Raw genomic sequence first — 16,064 nt, 5'->3', positions numbered from 1 at the left:
CCTTTAAATCTCTCCTTCAGCGCTTTTTGTGTCTATCCCTTTTTTTGTGCTCCACTTCTGTTCACTTCTCCGTTTTGCCCTTACAAATGCTTCTCTCTTTCCTTTCATTTAAAATACATAAAGTACTGTGCTTGATACAAAGGACAAGGACTGGGCAGAAAATGAGTGAAAAACAAGCCAAAGTTCAAAGAAAGACCTTCAGAAAGTCTAGAGAACTATTGATCAAGTGCACTTAAAATAACAAAAAATGTCTGGCTCCTTGGAAGCAAAGTAAATAAACTAGGACTATGTTAAAACCTTTGCTCAGCACTGTAGATTTTTTCACTTTCTTTACAGTTACTGCCTCATTTACAGATCACTGCCTCGGCGGAGACGATCTGCTTTTCTTGTGACTTTCTGTTCGGCTCTGAATAACGGTCCTGTTCTCCTGAACCACAGTTTATGGTTCTCAGTGGATTAAATAAATGAGATTTAAAAATGTTCTGTTTCTTTTAAAGCCACTCAGTAAGTTACTTGCCATCCCCTAACATCAGGCAAAGTGTAACTTTCTTGGACGATGTTATTGGAAAATGGGACTTTGTCTGATTTTGCCATTAAAGGTGGACGCTCTGCGGATCAAACTGCTCTCTTTGTTGTTTCCATGTTAATGCAGTTACAATCATATTAAACTTTTCACAGAGGTTGGAGAAGTGTTGGTGTGCAGAAGGGTCTTTAATGAAGATTGTTTGGTGTGTGTGTGTGAAATGCACTTTGAAGTCTGTGTCTTTGTGCTGCGTCTGATGTGAAATGAGTTGTTTTCAAAGGGAGGATTGCCTGATTGATGATCTGTTATTCTCCCCTCTTTGTTGCGCACGTTTCTTTTCCCTCCGCTCATCGCTCCGCCTTCCCTTCTCCTCCTCCAGCGACAAGACGGTGAAGATCTGGCTGTCGAAGGTGTGGAGGAAGAGGTGAGGGACCCAAGAGTCTGCGCGGATCCTCGATCAGCTGATCTGTGACCTCCGCCCTTCGAGCGGCGCTGTGTGACAATGTAGTCGCCGTCTCCGAGGCGAGCAAGGTGTGGATCATGTAGTAAAATGATGAAGTATGTAGTCAAAACAAAACAGAACCAAACAAAAAAAAGCCTTTCAGGTTTTGTTTACTGCCAACTTCGAAAGTGCCATTGTGGTGTGGTGCTACTTGGAAAAGACAAACTGCATCAGCCTGGCGGTGGAAACACAGAGCGAAACAATTTGTCACCTGACGTGAAAACTACTGCCTGCAGCCTGGTTTTAAATGAAAGTGTCCTTCTGTTCTTTCACCAAGGTTTCAGACAGTGAGAGGTGACTCTGCTCGTGTTTCTGTTGGACCCCTGTTCCTGGATTTAGGGACTGTTTGACGATGCTGTTCTGATACAGAGCGCACTAGAAAATCATGTCACGTGTTCATCAGTGCATTCGGCTTAAACATCACTGGAAAATTACACGAAACACCTCGACTCGGTGTCCATTTCCTTTCAGTACATATGACTGAAACGTCATGTTTTGTTGTCGTTTTTTTTTTTGTATTATTATTGTTAATATTAGTTCTAATTTATTGTTCTCCCTACCTCAGTTGTTTAACTTAAATGTGAGGTGCGTGGGAGCAGTTTTACGGGTCTTCGTGTGCAACCACTTGATGCTTTCTGTTTTCATTACTTAAAGGAACCGTTCCGGTCTTTTGACGTGGGGATTCTGCTGGAAAGGTTATGAACAAGTAACATCTTACCTGTTGTAGGTAGCTCCTTTCACGGCCTCCGTTTGGAAGACAAGAGTTTAATTGTGACTGGCTTGTCGAGCTAACAGCTAATCCAAGTGAGACAGTGACCGTGATTTTTTAATTTTTATTTTTGTACATACAGTTGTTTTTCTGAAAGCACAAATAGCAGGAGAGCTCGCAGCTCTTCAGGGGCACTTCCAGCAAGAATATACATTTTCTGCTGGAATGACCGTGTAACACAAAACTGATGGTGATGTAAAAACCCAAGACCAGAAAGTCTTGTCTTAAAACAACTCCAGTCGCCACTTTTACAGTGGTTCAGGTGAACTTTAATAAATATTTACATTGCTGCCAGGTTCACATTACACAGTAAATATACATAGAAATCTATAGTTATTTAATACTGCAACTTTCAGCAGCTAGTTGTAGCACTTCTGGTAAGAATATCTTACTTGAGCAAGGCGTGTAAAGGTTTACAAAATAGCATTTGGACGAATCACTATGAAATGTTTTAGATTGAAGATGTTTCAAGATTGCAGAAACTCACTTTGGACTTAGCCCCACTCAGACTAGTCATGAGCTCATCAGTCCGGTCAGAAACAAACGCTATATAAGATATTTGCTCATAACTTTTTTCACAGAAGCTCACTTCTAAAGATCTGAATGGTCTCTTTCTTGTTCTTCATCTCTGTGTGGATGTTTCCTCTGTGGCCTTTTGGCAATCAGACCGTCCGGTTGCAGAAAGGATAACGCACGTCCAGCAGCTCTGCTGAGGCGCTGCTGGTCCTAGAAGGAATACCTAAATCATAATATCTGTTTGGTAGTGTGCTAACAGTGGCTAAAAAAAAGGAATAACCCACGCTGTTTGCTGTTGTCTCACATAATGGAGAGACTGCCGTTATATTGAGGCCAAAGTGTCACATCTCATCACTCTCCAGCAGAACCTGTCATTTATCAGATGGGTAAACAGTGACAGGATTTCCACCCGTTTCCCTCTGCCTGTTTTCAGGTCCTCTCTGATCTTTAAGGTTAAGTGTCAGACTGACCAGCCTTACTTTGGCGTCCACCTCCTTTCCAGCTGCTGCACCTCTCCTGGAAGCCGATTTAATTAGAGCTCCGCTCCGCTCGCCGCTTTTCAGGCAGGATTACTTGTGTGAAAGTAGGTCATCACCGAGAAGGATTTTTTATTTTTCCTCTCCTTTTTTTAAATAAGAAAAAAAAAAATTCAAATTTTCTTCCACCCACTATTTAGCTGCTATACTTAGAAGCGGGAATAAACTTCCTTCGCCCGATGTGCACTGATGTACAGATCTGTGTATGTGGCAGATTTTTGTGTGTGTGGGGGGCAACATATGTACACGTGGAAGCGCATAAATCCAACATCTGAGTGGATGTTTCTGCTATTTATCTTGTCTGATAGGTTCCGACATCCTTCACTGTGTTGATTTAGAGTCTCCTTAATAAAACACTCCACACACACACAAGCAACAGCAAGTCCTACAAGTCGATTCAGTTTTCTCTTTGTTGTCTGACATGCAAATACTGAAAATAGCTTCACATCACTTTATGAACTCCTGCCTTTTTTTATTTAACACTCCAAAGTGATGAGCTGCATTTTAAGCTTCACGTTGCACAGATTTCTCTTCTGCTTGATTAGAAACCCCGTTCATGTCTGTTAGTTTTGTTCAGCTCAGCAGTATCGCTCCCTCCGTTGAAAAGAAATAACATTTTGCTGATTTAGTGCACTTTTTCCCCGACAGAAGACCCAGAGACGTACAGTATGTAGTTAAATTAAGCGATGCTTGGATTATAAAACAGTGTTAAAAAGAAGCTGGAAAGTAGCAAAATACTTTTAACAAGCTTTTGACAAACTCCGCTCTAATCAACGCTGTGCTGCTGCTGTCTGAAGCTGCTTAAACTTGCCAAAAGCGTTTTGAAGTGTTCTGTTGGGAGGGTTGTTATAGACTCAGACATGCTGACACAATTAATCTGACGATGCATCCTTTGGGGTCAATTTTTGCTGTGATTAGAAACTCAGGTAAAGAATGAAGAATAACTTGAGTCAAACTTTAGTCATAATGTGACCCTGTGAGAGTGGCTAACTGTTTCAGTCGACCAAATGCCTTGTTTGTGAGATTTTTTTTTATTTCTTTCTTCTTTTTTTTTTTTTTTTTTTACAAATAATGGTACTATCAGTGTTGCACCCCCCTTTTTGTAAAAAAAAAAAAAAAACAATAAGAAGAACCAACTCATTTCCATGTTTATTTTCTATTTGATTCCCTTTACTTCTTATCAACGCACTGTGCTTTTTGTTTCCTTTTGGGGTTTTTTTTGTAAGAAATGTACATATTGTAGATAACATCTTCCCAGTATCGCCAAAGCTGAAAAGATGTGCACTGATTTTTGACCATAAAGACTTGTTTAAGATATGTATAATATGTGATATCTGTTTATGAGCTGGCCTGTAGAACTGGTGCACAATGAGGGCAGCGGGGGAGATGAACTCCTGCAGCTCAAAGGTTTGTGTATTTTGACCTGGACTTTATCGGGTATTTCTGTGTTTATCTGTGCCAATTAGCCTAACTGACCCTGCTCTACATCTCAACAGTGTTTCATGATGTAATAACACAAAATCAAGCTTTATCTGTGTGTTTTTTTTTCACCACTCATCTGGACTCCGAGTAATTTTTCGAGCAGATTATTCTGTACTGTAGCTTTAGACACTCTCTCTGGTGATCTGCACTTGTAGATTTGATGATGGATGCTTCACACAGATGGTGCTGATCGACTGATTAAACATCCTAAAATATTGCATTTCATTTGTTCTCGTGTGGCCGATCTTATCGTTAACACCTGGATATATTTGTTATCCTAATTTTAGAAGGCTGCGGTCACTTTCTGGATTCTGAGGATCCAACAGTGACTTCGGTCTGGTAACATAGTTGGCATGGCTGTGACCTTGGACCAGCATCATCTAAATTTCTGGTACCCGTGCTTCAGCCTACATCAGCTGCACTTCTTTTCCTGATGATGTGTAAATAGCTGTGTCATACTTTTTTGAAAAACAGAGGAGATGCAGTTGAAGGTAACCCGGTTCTTTTTCTAAACAGCTGACCTCAGTTTGATCTCTGCGAGTTTAGCATTTACATGCACTTTGGAAAACAAACCCTGCTGTGAACTCTGGACACTCGGCTGTTTTCCAGATATGAATGAAGCCATTTCTTTGATTTAATTTCTAAAAAAAGAAAGAAAGGGAAAAAAAACAAAAAACAAACAAAAAAAAACGACATAGTAAAATAAAAAAAGGCTTAAACCACTGACATTAGTCTGTTAAAAAAGCACATTTGTTTAAATCTACAGTAGGTTTAAAATCAGTAATATTACAGTTATATGATATATTATGTTAGATATTAGTAAAGAGTGGGGACAAAACATCCCCTTACTTTAGGACACCCCTTACCCTTAACAGTATTTGAGGACAATGTTAACCTAACAGAGCAGCATTTAAAACAACCTTTGTGCTCAGAAGAGTTTATTAGTACCCCTGGTTGTCTGCTGGTATTCTTCTTTTCCTTTCTTGTTCTAACAAACCACTTGTTTTGTATAGCTGCATATAAAACTGCCTACTACACTAGTAGTACATTCGGGTTTAGCTAAAGCATGTTTAATAATATGCAATAAGGCAAAAAAGAAGAAATTTCTTATATATGGTCTGAGTCTACCTCACCGACTGTATCCCACGATGCAAAGCACCGGAACGGTTGGTTAAAACAAGCGTGGGAATGGCAGAAAACCACATTCTCAGGTGAATTTTCATTTTTGTGAATATGTGAAAGTTTATCCACCTCCCTCATTTTAAAAGCATAAAGAGATGCTCTCTGCTGGCTTAGCCTGTCAGACTTTACTGCAAATTAGGCTGATTTATACAGCGTGGCAGTACTTGGTAGTAGGTGGTTCTGAATGCAGCATGCATGAGTACGTATCAATGTTCAACTTTGGTGCCACAGTGAAAAGACAACATTAGGAGCCCAACAAAATGTACTGCAAGGTGAAGGGGAAATTAATTTACTAATTTGTTGATAGGAATGATCATTTTAAGCAAAAACACGTTTTGAATTCATCTGGTAATTATTTAATTTGTATTTTAATTTTAGACCCCCCCCCCAAAAAAAAAAAAAAAAAAAAAAAAAAACAAAAAAAAAAACAAAAACAAGAATAAATGGCAATGTACACACAGTTGGGGTGAGTAAAGTAAACTTTTATTCAAGTCCTGCAGCTGAAAAACCCTCTAATGAAACAAAGGCTTCAGGTGCAGAGACGTGTGCTGCTGCTAATTCAGCGAGCCAGGGATCTCTATATTTCTTTATTTTCACTGGTTTAACAGATCAACGTCAAGAGGTATGCCTTATTCTGGCAATAAGGCTGAGCTCACCTGCGACAGTAGTTTCCACTTTGTAATCCTTTCAAAATAAAATACAATGGCGGAAAGGTGCTGGGAGTTGTTTTCTTTTTCTTTTCTGGAGTAGGGTGGACGGTAGGTGTTCTGTCAACAAAAGCACCCCGACTGGAAAAGCACTGTTAGGAAACAACTTGCTGCGTCACCAAAAAATAAAAAAATATATCCAAGTATACGATGGCAGGGATGGTCACGTTAATTTTTCTAACTCTCCCTCTTTAAATAGACTTCGTACATCCCTGCCCATCCCTGCTTGCTAAGTCTCAGTACCTGGAGTTACTGTTGTCTATGTGGGAAGCTTCATGCTTTTACAAAGCTCACATTTTGTAATATTTTTTGTTGTTGTTGTTTTAAAAAACAACTACATCTAATAGTCAAAATGTATTCTTTGTTTTTTCCCTCTCTGCTCAGGATTTCACCTTGTTAATTCCTGTCAAAGAGAAAACGACAAGAACAGAGCTGCTAATGATAGTTTTCCATGAGATAGGATATAGAGGAAACCGTCCTTTAAAGTCATTGTAAATAAAATTTGCCTAATGTGAGGGGCTCCCGTTCACAGCATAACGACAAATCTGAATCGTTACAAAGTCACCGTGTCCAGTTGCTACAGGCAGACTCTTTCCAACACAGAACCATGTAGAGAGCCGAGCTGCCAGCTGATGAACAGATTGTGGATTACCACCGGTGGTACTTCTTTCCCAAACAGAGCATCTAGAAGCTGTCAGGAATTAAAACAGAAGTAGCTAATGTCTTGTCTTTAGCCTTGACCGCCTTTCAGATACGGATCATATAGGCAGGACATCAACGCACCTACAACCCTCAGTTTATTCTGAGGATTATCAGTCGTCTCTCGGTTTTGTTTTTAGTTTCGCCTCAGGCTGCTGAGGGGGGTGGGACTACTTTCAGACACAATCTTCAGGGCTCTTGATCAAAAGCACGCCTGCAGCTGTTTCACTAGGGTTTAATCAAGCTGTGTGTCGTCTGGTAACGCAACATGTGACAACGTCTAGGAAAATATGTACTACTGGGACACAAACGTAGGGTCAAAGGTCACTTGTGCCTTTTATTGCACAGACTGAAGTGTAAATGTGTGTATAGTTTTTTTCTATAGGTGTGATAATTTGCATGTAACCAAGCAATGTAAAATGTTTTGACTGTAAATAATGTAAATAAATATTTAATGAAGGATTAGTTGTTTCTTCTCGGCTATGTTTCAGTTCAAAGTTCAACTTACAGGTATGTTAAAAGCAAAGATAAGACTTGCTGATTTGAGCATTTAAAATATAAATGATAGTTTTTACAGTTGGAAAGAAGTTTTCTTGAAATGTAAAATAATTTAAGCATAATTTAATAATGAAAAATGTTAATTTTTGTTGTGAAAAAAATAAATGGTCTTGGGCGAAAGGGCGAAAATGATTTTGTCTGTCATGTTAGCAAAATATCTCATGAACCACTGGACAGATTTTAATGATGCATTTAGAAGGAAGTCATTGGATGGCCATCTACATTTGATAAAGTTTTAGAGTCAACCACATTCAAGATGGCTGCCACAGCTAAGTGATCTTGGAGAACACCAAAATGGCTCTAAGAGTCAGTTTTACAGATATTGAGCTGAAGTTTAGTGTGTTATTACTTGAGAGTCGTTTACATCTTCCACTTTGAGCCTGACACATTGCACCAGAAAAGCTGATGTCTTAAATATATACCTAAAATTTGATCTGGCAGTAACCGAGAGTCATCCACAACATATAATCTGAGCACTATCCCATTTCATGAGTTCTTGTTTGAGATTATGTTTAATGTTATTTTCAAGATTTGATCAAAACTGCAACAACTCCACAATTTGTCCACCTATCTTCGTTTGAAACTACAACATGAAACGGGTGATATGCATTCCTTCAAGTAATGCTAGGCCTTTAACGTTTAGATTGGAATTGATGATTATTTTTATTAGGTTGAACAATATTTATTATGATTTATTAATTAGCCAGCCACGTGCTGCACTTGAGCTCCAAGCTGTGAACAATGAAATGTCTTCTCCACCTTGTTTATCATTCAGAGGATAAGCAGACAAACCCACCGTAAAGGATGTCGAGGAGACACGGGGGGGATTTTTCATCCTGATGCAGCTCCTTCTACTTCAGGGGTAGAAATACAGACTTGAAACTCATAAATCTTCATTTCCTTTGCAAACTCTGATCATTAACTTGTGTCAGCCTGCGCCTGTCTCAGCCACGATGGGAGAAGCAAGCACTGTGATGTACGACGGCCATTATCGCCTCAGAGGAGGCAGAAAGCATCTGAAGATGCCAGTGACAAACAAACAGACATCCATACACAAAGCCTGTCACATCCCAGTTGCACGCGCTCCATCTGCTTTCTTCTAAAAGCAAACTTCAGACATTTCTTCTCGATGCGTCTGTCTCTTTCATTACACAGTGTTTCAGTAAATTCTTTACTTGCTGATCCATCGCTGTCTGTTATACAATGCCAGTCACCTTGCACTTTATAAAACTGTTGCAGCGACACGCCCTGAACGCCCAGAAAATATGGTAGATGATTTTAACAATGAAAATCCTTGTAGGTCAGTTTATAACTTTCTTCACATTGCTGCCTGTGTGAGCAGGACTATTTGAAAATTCAGCACCAGCATTCAGACTAATCAATTTGATGCCATCATGATATTTCCAAATCAAATCAAAACTGCTGACATTCCTTCCAGACTCAAACTGTAGCTACTTCGTGTTTTTTGGAAGTGAGCTGATGCTAACATATAGGATTCATAAAGGCATCTTTGTACGCATGTTGAAATTGAACTTTTACTCTTTGTCACCTTGAGATTAGGTTGTTCGGCACACCAAAGTTACTCAGTTTTTTTGTTTTAAAGCAGCCAAAAATGGTAAAAATTTGTACATGGCAATATGAGTGCATTTGTGTGAAGATGTGCCTTGTAATGAAAGTTCTGTTTAATTATAAACTGAATCTGTTTCTCTCTGCAGTACAGAGTTTCAGCATTTTTTAGTTAACACACATCAAACAGAGCCGGTGAGTAGCCTGTGGATAATACAAAACATAAATAGAAGCAGGTTTGTGACAGCTTTGCAACAGATGGTATTTATTGTTCCAGTGCGGTGCAAAATAAGTATCTTTGCTACGCTTCGCTCGAGCAGTTCACTGACAGTTTCACTGTTAACCGTCAACCTGGTTCAAGATGGCCACCACAGCTAATTGTCATTAGCAAACACAACTGGCTACAGCTCAGTGAATTTTACAGATATTGAGCTAAAATCTGGTGTGGTAGTAGCTGAGAGTTCAACACATGCTCTAACAGATCACACAAGATCTCATCACTTTGAATGCAATTGCAATGTCATTGCAAACTTTTTTTCAAGATGAGGTTCTGGTTAAAAGTTTTGGAACGAGAGTCATATGGCGATATGCATTTCTTTACCTGACAAAAGAAAAACATGTCTAACCTCTCATGTCGGACTTGGCTTTGAGTGGAGGTGGACACACACACCTGCAGGAGCAGAGAGCTCGTAAACAAGTGATGTAATATCTGAGCTACTATTTGTTCATTTATTCTATTTTTGTGCATTTAAAAGCTTCTCGCTGCAGTTAGGATTGAATCACTTGAGCAACTGAAACATAATTCTGATTCCAATAAGTTTTCCAATGCAGCGTTTAGTGACTTTTGATTTTAAACATGCTAAAATTTTTTTGACAAGATTTATTTAGTTATATTTTGTTTGCAGAGAAACAGTTTTTTGATCAATGGTCTGAGGGACTTTTGCTCTTTTGCTCATTTTTTGTTCTCTTCTTCTTCCAGAATATTTTCACATGAATATTTTTCGGGTCAAGCAACTTAACACCTTTGAATTATTTAAGCATAAACAAGGCAGTGTTTTACTGATAAGTCACAGACAACTTGGCAAAGATTTAATTTAAAATTGTGCTTTTTAGGCACTTTAGTCACCAGCCGCCTGGTGCAATGACGCCCATTTCTTTAGTTGCATCTACAGGAAAAGCCAAGGAAAACACAGTTTGACAGGCATAAAAATAGCAGCTTCTGCGTAGAAGAGCTTTTAGCTGAAAAACTTGTCATTCTGCACAGTAGATGGATCGGCTGAAGGATGATGCATCTCCCAGGTTTTGTGTCAAGGCTTTGCTGGATTCCTCCCCCTCCTATTTCTTAAAAACGTGACTTTCAGATACCAATACTCAGGGTTTGGTTTTAGGCCTGCCACTTTGTTTTTGTCCTTCACTTGTCCGGCTTTCTCATTTTTTCAAGGAGACACACCTCCTCTCCGTGAATACATTAACTGTTTGGTTACAGATGGGAGGGAGGAACAAACTTTAAACATTAAAATGACTATTGGGGAATTTTCGTAGCTCCATTTTTATTTATTTATTTTTTATAACAATTTTTGAAAATATTAAATAAGCAAAATGTTCAGAGCTAGACTGACTATAAGAAAAGCTGAAAAAAATTAGATTTTTCTCTGTTGTCTTCTGTATACGTGGATGCAAATAAAAACGTGTCTTCTTTCATACAGTATTATAATCTCCAATCTATCAAAAGGAAAACAGACAAGTACACACCCAGTTATAGGCTGCAGTAGAAAACGAGAGCAAGATTTGTTAGAAAACTAGAATTATTATCTTTAGTTCACATGTATGTTTATAATTCAACACCACAACACAATTATCACACTGATGAGTGCCTCAGGATTCAGTTTTTACTTATTAGTTACTTTTGAATGTGTTTGGAGTTTTTTTTTTTTTGTTCTTGCAAGCCGTGACTCAGATTGTTTAGCTGGAAAGTAAATGACTGGTTTTCATATGCTTTCATACACAAGCTGAAAAAAAGAGAAAGAAAGAAAATTCCCTTCACACATCAGTTTTTGTTTGGACTGATTGCTTCACTTACAGCTGCTGTAATTACAGTGATGCCATAAACAGATGGTGACAGAATCTGTCCAGTGATTATTTGAAATGAAAAGTTTATCTTTTTTTAAGACTTTCCCTTTTCTGGTTAAAAGAACTGATTTCTGTGAAATTAAGAGTGAGGACAGCAACAATAATAATAATAACAATAATAATAATAATAATAAGCAGCGAGATGGAATTGGTTTCAGAGAAAATGAAGACTGGTAGATTTAAAAAATATCAGAAGAGAACCGGCTGGTTACTAACAAGAAGGAAAAAAGCAATAAATGAACAGCAGCAAACCTATCATTTTCCTAATAAAGGAGAAGCAGAAGTCAGCAGAGCTAATGTGAAAATAATGAAGCTAAAGAGAGAATATAAAGAAACACAGGTCCAATAAGAGGAGATATGTGAAAATAGAAGAACTTTCCCTCCTAAATTAGAACACCATTTAAAAAAAGAGACAAACTATAAAAATTAGCATTATCTGTGAAAATACAATCTGAATGCTGAAAAACAACAAACTAAAGTTAGTGAAACAAAAGCTGAAAGCTAGAATAAAAAAAAAGCTAAAACCAGCAGATCAGAAGCTAAAAGTTAAAATAAGCAAAGTAGAAGCTAAAACTTTTTTGATAAAGTTAAAAGAAAAGCTAAAATAGGCAAAAGTTAAAGGCTAAAACCAGCAAAATAGTAAAAACTAAAAATGAAAGAAATACACAGAGGAACGCTTCAGAGCACAAAGTTTTTCAATGATATGAGGAAAAGAAATTATAAATGTTAAAAGAATAAAAGCTAAAAAAAACAGAAGTCATAGCCGTAATGTTCTAAACAAGCTTAAGGCTTTTATACCTGAATTGCTTAAATAACCTGACTGTAGTTGGTCTAAAAACATGCAGATAAAACTAAACAGGAAAACAATAGTGTGAATCCTGACTCTGCACTCCCACAATTAGAAACTTGTTGGCAGCCTGGATGTGTGCTATATCTTGACGAGGACTGTGGTTCTCAGAAAAACACATTTTTATTCAATCAAACAAAAGAAACACCCTACTGTGACTCAGATAAACACAGCAAGCATCTGCACGAGAGCTGAACAAAGCCTTCGACTATCAACCAAACAGCACAGTCTAATCCCATTATACACTATCTGTTTGAGTCCAGGTTCTCTCACACACACACACACACACACACACACTGTGCCACCAGGCTAAACCTCATCAGAGGCACATACAGTCATCCAGAAACATGGATGGATAATAGTAATAATAAAAACAAAACAACACAAATGTCTTTGTCTTTTCGTCTTTGTCTTTTCTTAATTTTTTTGTGGAAGCCTTTTGCAGACACTCTTTTTCATTGTGTCCAGTATTTTATCACCTAAGGACTTCGTCACATTTTTTATCCTGAAGTTAAAATGTTTGGTGGGAATGACTCATTCTAGAGTCACATTTGAGCATTTGATGTAATGTTAAGAAGACTTGTCCCTGAGTAACTCTTAGCAATCTTGTTTTGGAAATTATATTTTCTTCCACAACCCTCTGATGTGTGTTTCACTTAGATTAGTGTAATATAAAAAAACGTGATTCGAAACTGGCAAACAAAGCACATAATTTATTTTGTTGTATCTGATATTTGTCTCTGAGACAGTGAAATTTTCATAAACAATACTGTTATTTTAGTCATGTAATATTTTCAGACATTATCTAGTGAGGCTGCATGTGATTTTATACAGTGAGCTCATCCATATAACATCCAGAAAACGTCTGTCAGTTCATGAGAATGATCAGACTTCCTGATTCACTTTAAGAAAATAAGGATGTTGATGAAGTTTTCTGATTAGTCGCATTTTCTGCTTGTCTGAATATTGTTCTAAATGCTTTTATCCACTGTTTAGATGCAGATGCATTAAAATGCATGTACAGTATTACTTATGTCGATTTAAAGACAGATGAAAAAAGAGCCTTATCCTCCATCTTTAATGTAAGTAAATGTAAGGCAGCAAAATTGTTAGCATCTTTTCTTTTCTCCCGTGGGCTCTAACACCCAGCGATGGAGAACCTCGAGGCCATTGTATGCCAGGTGCTCAGTCTATGGTTAGTCATACACAAGATAAAAGTAAGCCAGAGAAGGTTTACAAGGTTTACAAGGCTTACATTATGCAAACATTAGATAAAAGCAAGTCAATAAAAGAGAATGAAGAAAATGGCAGTTTTGAAGCAGTCGCTGCCATGACTCATTCAGTGACTTGGCTCTGTGCAGCCTGCTGATGTGAAATCATCGGTTAGGCGCAACTTGCCTCAAACCTCGGCCGGGTAGGAGAACCGAGCTGAAAGCCAGTAGATTCGGACCTGGAACTGGGTCGACCCAAGTAGGGGTGAGATAATCCAATGGAAGAAAGTCTCAAATAGAGAGGGAAGAGGAAGAGTGAAAAGCGACAGCTGTGGACAGCTCATGGCTGAGGAAAAGCTGCAGTCATACTGCATGACTTTCTCTGAAAGTTTCTGACTCTGCTTGGTATTTGTTATAGGTTGTCTTTGGTGCTGAGAGGCCTGAATCAGCTGTTGGGGACCCAATCCCACTGAAGATCCACAGACCACCCATTCAAGCTCACAACTAAAGATTTTTCTACAGCAAAAGATTTTATCTAAGCTCGCACACTCAGGCAATGTGAACGCTGACTTTACACGTATCAGCAGCTTCAGCTATGTCACTACTTTGCTTGACAGCTCAGAAATATAACAGTAGCAGATTGACTTCAGACCTAAATTTCACCTCAGTTTTATTTATTTATTTCATAAATTACACCAAAACTGTAAGAAGGCATCTTAGACCTGGCTTGAAGTATTTTGTGTTTTTAGCTTCTCTTATTCCACCTGTATTTTGCTAGTAATCAGCACACTTTTTGTCACTCAATTATTACTTTTCCCTGTATATATATACTCCCGAGTCAGATTGTCTGTTAACTTTCATACTTCTTGATGCTAGTGTTGTTTTTTAACCGCTGGGTTGCCTTTTTCTTGCCTACATTTGGGTCTAATCTACTAAACGTGATTGTGTGGGCAATCCTTGTTGGTTTAGTGATTATTCTACTCATTTAAACCTATTTCTGCACTACTTTTTAGAACTGGATAACAATTTCCTTTTTTTAAGTCTGGATTTTTGGCTGTTTTATCATTTTATTATCTTCATTCACTAATCCTGTGCTACATAACTGCATGAAGAGTCATTTCTTGTGTGAAACCTGTTAGGTAGCTCATGTATAAAGTTTTTTTTATGATAGAAAGAGCAATACTTTTAAAGTGAATTAGGTTAAATCACAAAACACTGTTTGGTAAAATAAGACATTTATTCATTTTTCTGTCTTTTCTCTCACTTGTCTCATCTCCACGCAGTGGGCATTTCAAATTCTCATTTTGTCTTCTTTGAAACGTTTCCCTTTTCCACCCGTTTGTTTTTTTTCCATGGCAGAAAGTTGTAGGAGACCAAAGCCGTCAGGAGGTAGGTAGCCATGCCGGTGTACCCTCCGATTACGAGACACAGTGGCTGCGCCAACACAAACAGACAGAAGACGTTCATGGAGGCTCCGTCGTTCAGCTCCACCAGGTCGTCCTTTGAAGCTCTCATCACTCCAAAGAAATACATCAGGGCCACCCCGGGGTAAAAGGCCAGCTCTGCCATGATGATATAGAGGAAGCACTTCCCCCACCAACTCACACACTTGCTGGAATATCTTTCAAATGAAGGCATAGAGTTAGAAAACTGTGTGTAAAATCTGCTAAAACCAACATTTCAGACACACACACACTCACCCAGATCTGATTTGCGCTCGTTTCCAGGCAGAAATCCCTCTGAAAGTGGGTGTGAGAGAAAAACAGACTCGGACCTTTGATCCTTCATCATAAAAGCCCTGTGAAACATTATCCACCTACTGAGCTTCTTATCGGGACATTTCACAGGTATTACCGTCACAACAAAATGTGCTGTTTCTTTTGTTAATTCAATCTGAAGGAAACCCTTCTTTAAAAATTCTCCACCTGACAAAACTAATTACACCTTGCTTTCATGTGTGACAGCTTTCCCCAACAGTTGTGTCAAAGTGCCCTTCACTCTTCAGCAAAAACGTCATTAAATGATTAAACTAGGGAAACCAGAGCTGATTATAGAGAATGAGTTTATATTTAATCTTATATTACTTACATATTGTTGATCATAAGAAATAGGTGTCTTGAAATGCTAATTTCTTCAGTGAGTAGAAGCATTAGATTTTGACCTGATTATGACAGATTTCTGTATAAATATGAGATATATGTCATCCTACTCCAGTCTTATTTAATTAAAAGTAGCTGTAAAGAGAAATCTCAGCATTAAAGAAGTGAACCATAACCAGGAGAAACAACAAGCTCTCACTAATTAACACCTTATGCATTGTTTCATGTAAAAATATGCAGTACTGTGCAGAAGTTTTGGCCTTCATAAACAAATTCTAGTTGAATTTTGTTAACAGAAAGTAAATGAACAGCACAGAAATCTAAATCAAATCAATGTGGGACCTCTATTTGTTTTCAAAACAGCATCAGTTCTTCAGTTTTTGCAGGATCTCTGTAGATAGGTTGTTCTAAGCATCTTGGAGAACAGAGTGCAGGTCTCCTGTTGATGTTTCTCTGTGTTTCTCCGTGTGACGCTTCAGACACTCACCTCAGTCAACTCTGGGACTCGTTGTTCTTTACGCTGAGGATGACTCTTAAACTTCGTAGAGCCGGAGCAACAGCCCCCATCATGTGCACGTTCTATAGGGGCACGATCGAGAGCGTCCTGTCATGCTGCATCACGGTGTGGTACGGCGCCTGCACAGCGACCTGCCGCAGGTCCCTCCAACGCATCGTGAGAACAGCAGAGAAGATCACAGGCACCTCTCTCCCACCCCTCCAAGAACTGTACAACACCC

General features: G+C 38.5%; 1 protein-coding gene across 5 annotated transcripts in view; it reads left to right on the top strand.

Moving 5' to 3' along the window:
- kif21b (kinesin family member 21B) overlaps positions 1-7,378 on the top strand; it is a 64,996-nt gene extending 57,618 nt beyond the window's left edge. For all 5 annotated transcript variants that reach the window (XM_025010185.2, XM_017434603.3, XM_017434608.3 and 2 more), the window contains one exon: positions 903-7,378. Coding sequence is in view for 2 of the 5 variants with exons in the window: in XM_017434608.3 (XP_017290097.1) it covers positions 903-951 (49 nt within the window). In the remaining 3 variants the exon portion in view is untranslated. The remainder of the gene's footprint in view (positions 1-902) is intronic.
- Positions 7,379-16,064: the final 8,686 nt, after the last annotated feature.

Source organism: Kryptolebias marmoratus, linkage group LG4 (genome assembly GCF_001649575.2).
Source record: "Kryptolebias marmoratus isolate JLee-2015 linkage group LG4, ASM164957v2, whole genome shotgun sequence".
Classification (NCBI taxonomy): Eukaryota; Metazoa; Chordata; class Actinopteri; order Cyprinodontiformes; family Rivulidae; genus Kryptolebias; species Kryptolebias marmoratus.
The sequence above is the reverse complement of the archived record's forward strand: the minus strand, read 5'-3'. Positions and strand labels throughout refer to the sequence as shown.